At 39.9% G+C, this 13,849-nt stretch overlaps 2 protein-coding genes across 5 annotated transcripts in view; both read left to right on the forward strand.

The window, feature by feature from the left end:
* The first annotated feature begins 944 nt into the window (after positions 1–944).
* LOC138043977 (protein FAM53A-like) lies at positions 945–4,641 on the forward strand. Of its 3 annotated transcripts, none has more exons than XM_068890524.1 (7): positions 945–1,359; positions 2,280–2,382; positions 2,508–2,694; positions 2,802–2,853; positions 3,003–3,625; positions 3,862–3,918; positions 4,007–4,641. In XM_068890524.1, exons 3-7 carry the CDS (start codon positions 2,626–2,628, stop codon positions 4,316–4,318), a joined length of 1,113 nt encoding a protein of 370 aa, XP_068746625.1. In that variant the 5' UTR covers positions 945–1,359; positions 2,280–2,382; positions 2,508–2,625; the 3' UTR covers positions 4,319–4,641. The 3 variants fall into 3 exon arrangements, with proteins under 3 accessions (XP_068746625.1, XP_068746622.1, XP_068746624.1); XM_068890521.1 differs by lacking the exon at positions 945–1,359 and adding an exon at positions 1,940–2,087; XM_068890523.1 differs by lacking the exon at positions 945–1,359 and adding an exon at positions 1,971–2,128.
* An 86-nt stretch (positions 4,642–4,727) lies between these two features.
* Positions 4,728–13,849, forward strand: part of LOC138043973 (dynein axonemal assembly factor 9-like) — a 68,540-nt gene continuing 59,418 nt past the window's right edge. For both annotated transcript variants that reach the window (XM_068890511.1, XM_068890510.1), the window contains exon 1: positions 4,728–4,948. In XM_068890511.1, the coding sequence (XP_068746612.1) occupies positions 4,860–4,948 (89 nt within the window). In that variant the 5' untranslated portion in view covers positions 4,728–4,859. The remainder of the gene's footprint in view (positions 4,949–13,849) is intronic.

Raw genomic sequence — 13,849 nt, forward strand, 5'->3', positions numbered from 1 at the left:
CGTTCCGTCTGTTCAAAAGGCACTCGTCAGTTGCTTTTACATGCTAATTTCAAGTGTTTTAACTCAGTTTCAGTTTGGATCATGAGAAGAACCTCTCGTCTTAAAAGCAACATTGGTCTTCTTGTGATCCATACATGTTCATGCTAATTAATAGCTGAAAGGCAACTGTTCTATCAAGAATTAAATTGATGCATAAACTAAGATTTTCACAAAAGTATTAAACGGCCTTTGTTACGCTAACAAAATTGCCAAATAGAGCTTTTAAGGTTAGCATTAAGTAAGGAAAATGAAATTTAAACCAATTCATTCCGGCTTAGGATGTAGGGGGCCTGTTATGAGGGAACTGGAAAGTTCAAACTGACTTGTGAACATAAATGATCGGCGCTCTCTATGTTGCAAATTGTATACGTTAAGTAATCTATCTCTTGCGATGCGAGTTACTTGGGTTGCAGCTAAACGTAATTGATCGATGTCATTGAGAAGAACACTTACTCTGATGTAAGCAAATCTCCTCTCGTCGCAAATCTAATGGTTTTGGCTAAAAATTATTCTTTGAACAAGTTAAAGTCGTTAAAAAGGAAAAGACTTAGCAAGCAGTATTTAAACTTTCAACTCTACGGGTAGAATATTTACGGGTTTCCCCGTAAATATTCTTAACGAAGGAAAACTGATCCTTTATGGCGCAAGTGAACCGAAGTACATAAGCATCTCGAAAAGCCGTAATCGGCTTTGAACATAGCTTGAAATATGTTATTTCCCGCGGAATAATGATATGCTGCTGACTGGAAACTTCCAGCAAACAGACATCGATATGCTAAATTTACTGTCTTATTTATCTAAATGCTTAGCAATTCAAACTTGCTGCAAATTGCTTGGGGACAAAAACCTGGTCATATGAATAAATTAACTTTCCCTAATGCGTTTTTCGTTTCAAGTGTCACGAAGGCTTTGAACTTGATCTTTCATCGTATGACTGTTGTTGACATTTTGCTGCGGCGAACTGCATCCATCTAAAAATTACTGGCTTTTTGTCAAGTCGTTCTGACCATGTCTTTCGTGGCGATCTATGCTTGGAATATGCCGTGGAGCTTCTTCAAATCATTTCCCTTCTTCGCAGTTCGATAGCGAGATTTATTTAAGTAATCAAGGGATTTTATTTTCCGGAATTGAAACAAAAGATGTTGCGTCACGCTGCAAGCTTAAATCAAACATATCGACAGCATTTTGAGCTGAAAAAGGCAAACGAAAACATTGCTAAAAAAATTTTCTCTTTTCTTTATTGCAGACCAATGTACCTTTGGCTTTTAGCATTGTTTGAAAATGGCAATAGGGAACCACCACAGAACCAAGGAAAATTGGGTCTGCACTAATTTGAATAATTGAATATCACTTCTGAATTGTGTGCAAAGATAGAACATGTATAATTCATATCTTTTACGACAACCTCAATTTGTTTTTTCTATTCCACACCACCGAAAGGAAATCAGCCACATATTCGTCCTGACAATAAGAATACTTTTTGTATAGATGTTAATTGTAAAATATATTCAGTGTTTGGTTAGCTCATGAAACGTTTCCATTTTGAAGAGAAAATTCTGATCGGTCAATGTAAAAATATTATTTCTGAAAATTGTTCTTAGTTTCATAATTTTCACAATTTTCTTTCATACTCAGATTTTCAAAATAATAGAAAAGTTAGACACTTGTATTTTTAAAAGTGAAGGTCCATTTAAAATTAACATGACTGGGAAATTATTTGAGAAAATTTCTGATAACCATTATTTCGTGTGGTTGGACCGTCTCCTCGGGTAATACAATATTTTTTTGTCTTTAAAATTCATTGATGAACAGAAGCGAACGTCAACGAGAAACTTGCACCAATCAAAAGCCGCAATGAACCAGTAGTCGTGTTGTGATTGGTTAAGAATATTGTTTTTTGGTATATGATATTTCTCCAGATTTGCCCATTCGGCATATATAGACTACAAAGTCTCCCTATAAACAGCAAAGGATAACTTCTTCGGTTTTTGCTTGTGCCCTCAAATCGAGTTTTGAAGTAAACAGTCATCTCAAGACATCGCTGAAACGTAAGCGTTAAGAGAAACTTTCCTCACACGAAACGTAGAAGGTGTGCGCCCGGTGGTTCCTTTCGTCGTAAATTTACGCAAGGGAAATTTTGCTCTAGCTCGAGGATTTTGTCTCGATACAAGAGTAAATATATTGAATGTGACGGATGCTCAAGGGAAACTGGAATAATACGATGAATTTGTTTGTTTCAGTATGTGCAGCGATCATTAGATGAGCCGATTCGGTGAAATTTCACTGGGACTACATATAACATAAGCTCAAACCTCAACGTAGAATGTCAGGATGTGGAAACAGGTTAGTTAATACATTAACCTGCGATCGCAAGCGATCTGTTCGCGATCGTTTGGTTTACTATTGTTTCGAATTTGACAAATTTCTCTTTTTTTTGACGGCTGATATCCGGTTCAATTCTTTCTCAGGGCAGTCGACAAGTGCTGCTGAGACATTCTGCCGAGGTGACTGCGGAGAGATTTATATTCTGTCAGTGACTACAAAGAAGAGTCGAGATCGTGGTCTTCATGTGGTATCCTATGAGATATGGTGACGGTGATAACAGACAAGTTAAAATACCAGTCTTTGGAAGATCTTCCTGGCGATGAAACAGAAGTAAGTCTTTTCTAAGATTCGCATCAATTTAGTTTTTTATTCGATCGCGCGAGGAAACGTGAATTTCAATTGACTTCTGTGTTTACTCTATTATTCTTTGCTTCCAGAAAAATGCAGTCCAACTTCGGCTGAACTCTGGCGAAGCTTCACATATTTCAGGTACACTGATTTTTTTTTTGCTTTTCCTCATAATTTGGTATGGGATTGTTATTTCGGTAAAATATCGTGTTCTAACGCTTGATGCAATCATCAACTCATTGTTTTTGAAAACACATGGTTCACAAAGCAATATTTCACTTCGCTTTCAGAATGTCCCTTGGCTCACCGACTTCGAAGAGATGTGCGGCAAATATTTGGGCATTCGCGCACACAAAGCTATCCATCACACAGACTGAGACGAACATACTGCAAAAACTGTTGCGGGGCAGAATCATTAGCAATGCACAGCACCCCTGCGCCACCCGCAAACAAGAAATTATGTTCTACTCTCTCGTTGCCTGATAACGAAAGCGTCGAAGCACAACTATTGTGGGTTCCACGCGCTTCTTCAGTGTGGCATCCAGTTGAAAACTACACGAGGAAACCTCAATCTGCCTCTTTCGCTGACAAGAAATTGATGGAACCTGTATTAGGAATAAACAACGAGATTAACTCGATATCGACACCTCCTGCTTCACCCACTCCGCGACCTGCTTCAGCATATGCAGCGTTCGATGAAAAACTCTTCGTCGAGAATAGCGAAAACAAGGATTACGGACATTTGGCAGACAAGGCTAGAGATTTAAACTTTAACTGGAAACCTAATGCGTTAGCCTTGCATAGAAGCCGTTCACAGCCTTGCTTCGATCGAAAGAGGAGCGGTATGAAAAGACGCCTCGATGAGGAGTTGGATGCCAGAAGACCAGCGCTGGATTTGGCCAAAATGGAAGAGGTTATGATTTTTATTTGATTTCTAGCGAAATTAAAATGAAGGAAAAAAGCGTTTTTTTTTCGTTCTTTGTGATAAAAAGTTAAATAATCACTGAGCAGTACTGAATAATTTATTCTATGAATATTTTACAGGATACAAGTTCTTCATCGCTTGTGTTTTTTACGCCATAAAAAAAGATTAATTGACAATTTGTATTTCTAATAGTCGAACGTGCTTCCCATCCATTGTTTCTGCAGACCTCTTACTACCGTTGCAGAGACAGAAAAAAGGGCTTAAGGATTCCAAAGTATATGGTAATTATTGAGCGTGAATTGTGCATGACCAGCGTATGATGTCTCCTAGATGATTTTCAATGCAAATACATTTGTTTTTCTGTTGAAGAATAAAAGAGCTACAAAGGGATTGACAAGTTACTTCACTGAGCCTGAGAAATTTACTCTGAAGCCAATCGCTTCTTCGCCAATGGACGCTCAAGGGAGCAGCATAATGATCACGCCAAACTCGTCTCCGACAAAGCAGATGGATTCAGGAACAGAAACTGTCAAAAACATTAGAAACAGCAGCGCGAAGTGTGACTTGAAAAACAGCGCATTCGACAATTTAAGCCCAAAAGTTAAAGACGAAGGAAATTTTCGCCTGGACTATGATTCGGATTTAGACATAAACTCTATTGAAGAGGACGATCTTTTCTAAAACAAATACTGATAGTTTGGCGTTAATAATCTTTTAAAAGTTTCAAGTTTGTAATTCAAGTTTGTTCATACGTGGACCTCATACTAGCATAGAATCTTATTTATTGCCCTGTATAGGCACAAAAATATATCTCTCAAAAACTATCCGTCGTGTAGGAATGAGGACTTGTGTATTTTTGCATACATTAAGATTTGCCAATGAATGTATGGGGAACGAAACTTTAAGTTCGTCACATCTGTATAAAACATACTGGGAAAAACGCGATAATGTTTGAAATAAAGAAAAGAGTTGGATTTAAGATATTAAAAATATTGTTAAAGACAGCCTGTTTCTTTGTGAAATGACGAAATGATATAAATATCTCTCAAGCGAATCGTGTTTTGAAATATAAACAAATTCAAAAAACTGCTTTGCCGCGTTAATTTGGATTTCGCGGCAAAGTCCAGGATGGACCAATCAGGTGTAAAGTTGCGTGACGTCACGTTTCTGAGGTAGTCAAAATGGCCGCCATGTTCGCATTCTGCAGGTTTTGTGGAAAACAATGAGCGATTTTGCCTACAACCTTCTCTTTCCAAGGCCTTTTACAGCTAAGAAGAAAAAAGGTTTTCAATATTTCTCCCCAGCTGTCAGGTTTGTTGATTTACATGTTAGAAGACGCTTATTTGATTCGGTCGTTAGGGGACAAGTTTTTTGTTGAATTCTTTCAATATTATTTGAGACACTACGTATAGATACAAAAATTTGGTTTTATCAACGGAGTTGATAATGTAAATTGGCCACCGTACAGAGATTCTAAAAGCTAACGGTCGAAGACTATCAAAGGACAGAACATCTTCGCTCAAAGGCAAAAAAAAAATCCGTCATTCTCTTTATTTGAAACTTGATCTATAACTTATCTCGGGTGCTTGGTAGCTTGAAATCGCCAACAAGCTAAAGAAACACGTTTCCTCAAGGTGACGTTTCAATAGATCGGGCCGGGTTTGCGCGAATCGTGCATGACCATGAAATTTTAATTTTTAATTGTTCTTTAATGAACAGAGATTAATAACGTTTTAGATTGAAAAGTCCATTTTTTCCAAAATATTTGCTGTTAACCTTAAACTTATAATTTTACAGGATTTACAGTCTGATGAAATATTCATAGGAAAAAAAATTAAGACAATTTTCTGTACTTCTATTTTCCCAAAATTTTTGACATTATGTAAAGTGTTTTCAAGACCTGACGTTGTCGAGGTGTATGCTTTTCATGTAATTAAAGAATTAATGTTCCAGACATTTCCAGTGGCCTTGGGGTACCGTCGAAAATATCTCATTTTAATTTCCGAATGGGGGAACATCTCCAAATGTTTGGGTGCCGATTGTTAGTGATCAAAATTGTTTTAAAATGCACAGACAATACACGATAAAAATATTACTGTTTTCTTGTTTATTGTCATCAAATGTGGATAGATTAAGCAGGTAAGTCTGTTCAAAATAATGTTCTGAAATTTAACATTTGTCACTTTCAAATCCCCACCAGAAGATCTCTTGTCACTTGGTTTGCAGCTTTGTTGACATTTAATGGACCTGTTAATATTGAACTTGAAGTTATGTGTACCTTGGAGTTGAAGGTTTATGCATTTGTCATTGTTGTTCACTGAATGGCCTAGTTGTAAGACCATAAGAATTTATTATTCTTTTGTTTGATGCCAAGAAAATGACATCTACAATGTATTCTACACAGCTGAAAGAATGCCAATGAATGAAAAGTTTTCACACTTTCTGGATCCTGACAATCATTTCGTCTAACAAAAGACCAGTACTGAGTTGTTACAGCTGTTTTAAGCAGGTCCAAGCATGAAGGATTTTTTATGTAGAGCTTCTGTGGTGTAATTACCAAAAACAAAACTTTACAATAACATTGTGTATACTTTGGCCTTGGAAACAATATAATTTTATATGTTTCAGCATTGTAAGGAGAAGCAATTGTAAAGGTTTTGAATTCCTCATCAGAGCAGGCACTGTGTAATTCACTCTCTGGAAAGATTTGAAAATATCTGCAGGGATTGTGTTTCATTTGATATCAGTTTTATCATTACACAACTGCATTTAAGTATACTCAGATAGAGTTTGTTATTTACAGTATATTCTTTGACCAACATAGGACAAAGTCTACACAATATCTTGCATAAATGTTAAGTGAAAAACAGCAATGTTGATTTGCCCTTCTTGCGTAATAAATGCAAATGATGAAAACAACACAGACGAAACCATTGAAATGTCCTTTATTTGACTGGAATGACAACCAATAACAAGCTAATTCTGGGGTTTTGCATTGTGTTGAATACAATTTCTTTTATTGAAAAACTCCTGTTCTGTCTGTATTTGCTCTGTTCTAAACTGGCCAAACCAGGACACTACACGTATTACTGTCTCATATTAATTTTTGGGTATTCTGTGGAAAAATATGTCATAGTGAAATAATAAAATGGAATAAAATGCTTGGGTTTTGTTAAATTTTAGGAGATAAAATATCATTTGTCAGATAGTTGATCCATACTGACTTTAATCCAGTGGCTCCTCAGGCACCCCAGGACGAGTAGAACTGTCTGGCGTTTAAGACACAGTAAAATCTGTTGTACATGTTAATTGCCGTGACTTTAACATCTTTAGTTCCCACGGCCTGCTCCCGTCTGACCTTGTAGCTCATTCGGTAGAGTGGCGGAGATCTAACACGAAGGTTGTGGGTTCAATTCCCACCCTAGTCAGAGTTTTTCTCTGTCCTTGTGTGGGCCCAGTTCCATCAGTAGGGCTAACACTCACATGGTTCATATGGGATATAAATCTAGCACTTCACATTACACCCTATTCAGTTATCTCAGTTTAAAATCTGTTGAGTCTTGCTCCCAGGAGTCAATGGGTTAAGCATCTTTCGCTTGCTCATTGAAATTTACATTTTCTTCAGCCTTGTTATCCAAAAAAGTGCTCCAGCTCAAGGCAGTGCAGTCGTGTGAAAAATCTGGGAAACTAACATCTTTTTGAACAAGAGCTGTATTAAAATCGTAAAATGGTTTGAACCCAGGAGTCATATCATAATTAAGTAAAGTACGATCGTCTAGGTGAGTGTAGTCCTGAGAAGGACTGTTTTAGATGACATGGATGGACGTTTCGACAACCTGAGCAGAAGCCATCTTCAGAGTCAAGTGATTTGTGCAACATCAGTAGATACATGTGTACTACTGACAGTTAACCAATAACATTGTGAATAAGTTGACCAATGACATCCACAACCAGAGTTCTTATGGTTATGCATGATCTTGAAAGACTGTACATGTAAGTTATTAGCTTGGGCACCTGTTAAACCCTTTATGATACCTTCATGGTATGAACAGAGGAGGGGTGGGGGGACTTTGCAATTCCTTGAGAATATCAATCAATTTCATGACACCATTAAGTTCACTTGGGATTGGTCAAGTGACGGCGTTAAATATCTAGATATCCAGGTTTTCAACAAGAGTGGCGTAATTAAAACTGATTCATATACCAAACCTACTGACAAGCATCAGTACCTTTATCACACATCATGTCACCCTAAGGGTTGTTATCTACAAAATGCAGAGATCTCTTCGGTGGGAGTATTGCAACCAGATATCACAGGCCGCCTAGGACAATTTTTCTTATGTATTTTCGGTAAGAGATAAAAGCGCCCAACCTTGGCATTGTTGTTTGCCATTAAATATGTAACAGTCAAGTAACTAATTTACCCATCCTTTTGTAACTTTTCAACTCTCCCATTAAATGAGATTTTACTGCCCCATCAGTGAAATACGGTTAATGGAACGTGACCATACTAAAAGGGGCTATTCATGTCGAGTTAGTTATCTTTGTGCTCTTTGTAGTTGGTTGTTCAAGGTCATAAAATCAATGGTCTTGTTGTAAATAAAATGAGGACATAGAGACTTTGTTCCTAGATCTTAGTTTATAACGTACACCTGCATTGGCCAAATCTGTTAAGGCCTCATTCATAACTGTTAAAGAGCACGTGTAATACCTACCTGCTCATAGTAGAAGCTGTACAACTGGCTACTTTAATAGACAGAGTCTAGCTACAAAAGCCTCAGTTAGCCGTCCAAGGTTCACTTGGCAGTTTGTCTTCTACAGTAAACCAACTAGATGTTGGCATTTGTTAAAGTTTTTTCCCCTCCCTCCCTCCCGTTGGAGATGAGTTGGGTTTATCGCCTTGCCTTCATTAAAAATTGGGTCACTCCTGCGAGGTGCAGTCAAGTCTGCGTAGCGACTTCCCCCAAGCTTGTTGGCTCGTTTGCCTTTGTACATTGCTCGCTAACCAATACTCTTGTTCGATCCAGCACGTGCTGTTTACCAATCAGCTTGTAGTGCTGGGGAGATAAGTGAGGTTGTTCTGTATCACGCAATTCGGAAGTCGCATAGGCTAACCTGTCGCAAGGCAGTGTTCCCCTCAAAAAACGCCAATACGTCTGTTGTCTGGTTCTATTGCGCCTTACGTTGTGCGTTAAAAGCTATGTTGATACCAAGGAACAGTGACATTAACCATTTTGATCATAATTTATCTACAGTCAGGTCCTCTTTTAGGAGAACATAGACCTCGCTGTCATTCAACTGCCTCATAGCCTCAGTTACGTACTCGTCCCTATCCAAAATTACCACCGCTGAGCCTTTATCTGCCTGTTTTATAATGACGTCATCATACATGTAATTCCTAAAATCAATGTGAGCTGTATTTCTAATATTGTACCTAGTGTAGTGTTATGTACAACACTAAAACCAAGTGGAAAATTCTCTCAGACTGGTAACTTATTTGTTCAACGAAGACAGATATGGAATCGAACACCTTAAGTGGATCTGTGATCTCTGTTGTCCGGCTATTTGTATTTGTTTGTACTCAACTCTGCACAGTCTTCAGGTAAAAAAATATTATTTGAAAGAAGGCTTGTCGTCTATTTTGTGCTTCATTATTCAAGGAAAAGGGTCTTCAGGAAAGAGTTTGATCCTGAAATTTATTAATTTTTGTGGCGTATGGTAATTTGAGATGATTGAGTTTCTTGTCTTTGCGCATGCAATGAAATAGGAAGGGGTTTTTGCCTATAGCAAATATGTTGTTTGTTTCAATAAATTTTTCGCTGGAAAAGGTCGCCTTTATGAATTTACCATGTTGTGTAACATTCAAGCTTAACAAATTTGCATAGGTGCGTTGAAATGTGATACGCGAGAAGACAGTTTTTTCTCTGACAATTGATTAATAACCTTGTCAATATAGTGTAAGTTTAAAGATACTAGCTATCTATCTATCTATCTATCTATCTACGACTTACTAGTGTGAAGATTGTTTACCCCATCGACTCCCAGGGGTTCCCCATTGACGACTAAAATCGTCTGGCGTTAGAGTAAAATACTAAGTCTGGCCGGTTTAGTCTGGTTTGGGCGTCAAAGGGTTACATGAACCTCTTGCTTTTGACAAATTTTGAGTGTCATGAAATTGCATCATTTGCGTGACATATCTCCTTTATCACAAAGATATTTCAACAATTTATCACTTTACTCTAAACCAAAAACATTCAGATAGTATTAAAAAAAAACTTCATATCTACAAATGTATGAACCATTTCTTTTGCTTTTGTGCTTGTCAGCATTGTGATTTGCGATAATTCGCAAGTCTGTTTTTGTATCTCATAGTACAGGTACCCCAAGCTAATGATGTAATTTGAGCATCACAATCAGCTAAAATTATAAGCGTTTGTATGGGAATTTGCAAACGTGTTTAGGAGTCGAAAACAAAGAACATGAATCGAACAAAAATGCCTTACCTTGTCTTCTCAATACCTTATCAGTGTTCTTGTGGCGTACGTTGGCCATTTCAGCACTATTCCATTGGGTTGTAGGTTCGCTGTTTTCTCTCTATAATATGAGAGAGCAATGGTAGAACTAAAACTCCCTAGAAGCGCACTGAAACGGCCAGAAATGCTAAGACCATACCATAAATAAGACAAGGAGGCAAGATAAGAAGTTCTGATGTATTTTTATTTCAATTTTTATGCCTTAAGTAACAATCACTATTAAAATTCCCCATACAAACCCTTATAAAATTTATGTAAGACAACAATGATTCTCTGTGAGCTTGGGGTACCTATGCTCATAGATGTTTAGATTTACAATTACATGGCAGCACAACCCTGCTATTATGTAAATAGTTCACCCTGAAGTCAAAATAGATGCGTTTCTCAGGAACCCGACAAAGAAGGCTTCCTGACCCGACAGATGAAATGTAAATATTCGGTTTAATAAGAAGGAAGTTTCTTGGTTAAAAAGTATGTTGTTTTACTCTGAAAACAACGAACGATTAACATTCTTTCCCGTAGTTCATTCAGTTGCACAAGGTGATCACATGCACCTTTATGGTTGCCTAGCACATGATCAATTTCTTCCTATTGACAGAACATCATGACCTTTCCCTTCATTCATAAAAGTCATTAATCTTTTGATGAGAATTCGATTCAGGGTTATATAAAAACTATGTTACATTTTTCTTCATCTGTCTTTTGGCTTGTCTTTTACTGTTAACTCCCGGCTTTTACGGTACTTTTTGGTGCAAACGTAAAGCCAAAAAAATGTTTTGACCTGGCATCAGATTAGTCTGAAAAGAAGAGGAATTTTGAAGCGGAAACAACATCATCAGTCCTTCCTTAGTGTGTGCAATAAATATTTGCTTAGTACAATGTCGGTCGGAGCAAAAAATGAGTGAATTTGACTCAAGAGCATGTTTTATTATCTTTAAACTGAATTTATTACCAAAGCTTAAAAAACTAAAAGACCTCAAAATGGGACAGGACATTACAAAATAATTAAACGTGTGAACTTGTAAGCCAAAGGGCCTCTACTGGCACGACGTCTGGGTGACCCCTCAAATGGTCTTAATGACCCTCCACTTGAAAAAATTAGCTGGAACGCTGCGCTTCAATACCACTCAATTCAGTGCCTTCTGTTTTTTTGCAACACGTACGACAGACAACCTAATGTATGTTTCGTGGAGCGTCTAGATGTTATTTATTGCCTGGAGAAAACATCTACACAACATTTTATGCTTGTGAGACTTTTTATACAATATTTTTTTCACAAGCATCGAAGAAATTGATTAAACAACTCTCTCGGTTGCGGTATAAAACAATGTGTAGGGTCGACAACAACCAAATTTTTTAATTTTTTAATAACCACAAGAGTAGGATGAGAAGACACTTACGTCTTGTACCGGAGGGCAGGGATGTAGATGACTTTAATACTCTACAGGCATTTCTGCTCACAGGGACATTGCGGGCTGGATGATATGTCTATTCAGTTAACAGACAAAGTGACTAATGCTAGGGATCTTTTGGGAAAAGAAGGTCAGTGGGCTTATAGACTTCAAACCATCCGACCATGGGGTCTTAACGAGAATGACTTTTTCTATAGGCAGAACAGTTGCAAGGGTCGAGTTCAGTAGCCATTTTTTGGAGCTTATTTTATCATGTATGAACACAGATGTTTTTGTTATTTCGCGCGTGCATGATTTGTTACCTCACTTTTCTATTAATATCACGTACACTGTAAGAACGCTTGAGGGTGTAACGGTCATTCACCGTGATGAAGGTCGAGCTTGAAACAGTGGAGCCCAAGTAGGTGATGGTGTCCACAACTTCCAGCTCCGTGTTGTCGACTGTAATGACTGGGGGAACTCAGCACCTTGCGCCAGGATGTTGGTCTTCCTGAGGCTGATCGTTATCCCAACTCCTTGCAGGCGTGGGACAGCTTGTCTACCGTCCTTGCTGTGGGATGTTAAAACAGCGTCATCTGCAAACAGCAGCTCCCGTATGAGTCTAGAGATGTTGAAGAGTTTCCTGTCTGACCTCGTCTGGATGTAGACACCTTCTGTACAGTCTCCAAAGACATACTGGAGCAGCATCGAGAAGAAAATCCCGAGCAGAGTTGGAGTAAGGACACAGCTCACTGGGAAGGCATTGGAGGTGGCCCCATCGAAGCAAACCGTACTCTGCATGTCCTGGTGAAAGGAGGTGATGATCGCCTGGAGCTTTGGAGGGCCGCCAATCTTCTAGAGGATCTGGGAGAGCCCGCTTGTGCTCACCAAGTCGAAAGCTTGGTGAGGTCCACGAAGGCAAGGAACAATGGCTTCTGCTGCTCTAGACACTTCTCCTGCCGCTGACAGAGGGAGAAGATCATGTCCGCTGTGGATCTCCCGGCTCTGAAGCCACACTGAGACTCGGGGTCAAGGTGACCCGAGCGAAGACTTTGCCAACGATGCTCAGAAGAGAGATGCCGCGATAGTTGTTGCAATTACTACTGTCACCCTTATTCTTGTACAGCGTAACTATGTTGGCATCTCTCATGTCTTGGGGGATGTGACCTTGCTCCCAGCACAGGCAGAGGAGCTCATGAAGCGGTTGCAGGATGGTTTAGTTCCCATGCTTCAAAACTTCCGGCAGACCCTCGATGGCTATGCTGAGCTCTTCCAGTGTCGGCGTGTTGTCAAGCTCCTCTATGACTGGCAACCCAGGCAGGGCATTGAGGGCAGTGTCTGTGACGATGTTCTGGGTTGAGTAGCGCTCGAGATAATGCTCCACCCAACGCTGCAGCTGCATTCTCTAATCAGTGATGACCTCACCAGTCTTTGATTTGAGCGGGGCTGTTTTGACGCTTGTAGGACCAGTAGCAGTTTTGATGCCCTCATACATCCCCTTTGCGTGGCCACAGGCCGCTGCTAGCTGGATTTTGGCGCATAGGTTCTGCCAGTACTCGTTGGCACAGCGGCAGGCGGTCTGCCAGGCCTTTGCTCCTAGCTGCTCAAAGGCGGTCGCGTGTGCTTGGGGAAGGGTTCTGCTTGGGAGCCAGCATTGCTTTCCTCTTGGCCTCTGTGACTGGCTGCATTCCTTCCCAGCAAGTCTTGAGCCAGTCAGCATTCTTGCGTTCCTTCTTGCTGAATGCAGCCATGGCTGAGTCGTAGATGGCATCACGGAGGTGAGACCATTTGGCATCCGGGTTTCTGGTTGTTGGTTGCGCAGCAAGTTTCTCCTGGAGGCTGTCAGCGAAGCGTGTTCGGAAGTGCCTCAGGTGTTGATGTGGGGGTGACCCACAGGTGTTGATGCGGGAGTGACCCTTGGTCTTGCCGTGGTGGATCTTGCAACACCGCTAGAGTGTCCTCTCCAGTTTGCACTAAGGCCTGGGTGGGAAGATAAGGAGACGCTGGGCTGCCCATACGACAGTGTCCCCCTCTCGGTGTAACTGGCTGAGTCCAAGGGAAAGGAAGAACGAATAGCACTTGGGGCTAGTTCCACTGCAGAAGCTGCCGGAAGGAAGTGCAGAGCACCTGCCATCTGCCTTAGGGGCTCCACTCCGGATTTGTCCTCGAGGTTTACTCCTGGAGCCTTCCTGAGATCAGGTATAGCTGCAAGGCAGCGGAGGTTTGAAATCAAACCTGGGCAACTGGTTTTAAGGTGCCAGTGGCTTGGCCTTTGCTCCTTCTCCTGC

The sequence above is a fragment of the Montipora capricornis genome, chromosome 3 (genome assembly GCF_036669925.1).
Source record: "Montipora capricornis isolate CH-2021 chromosome 3, ASM3666992v2, whole genome shotgun sequence".
Classification (NCBI taxonomy): domain Eukaryota; kingdom Metazoa; phylum Cnidaria; class Anthozoa; order Scleractinia; family Acroporidae; genus Montipora; species Montipora capricornis.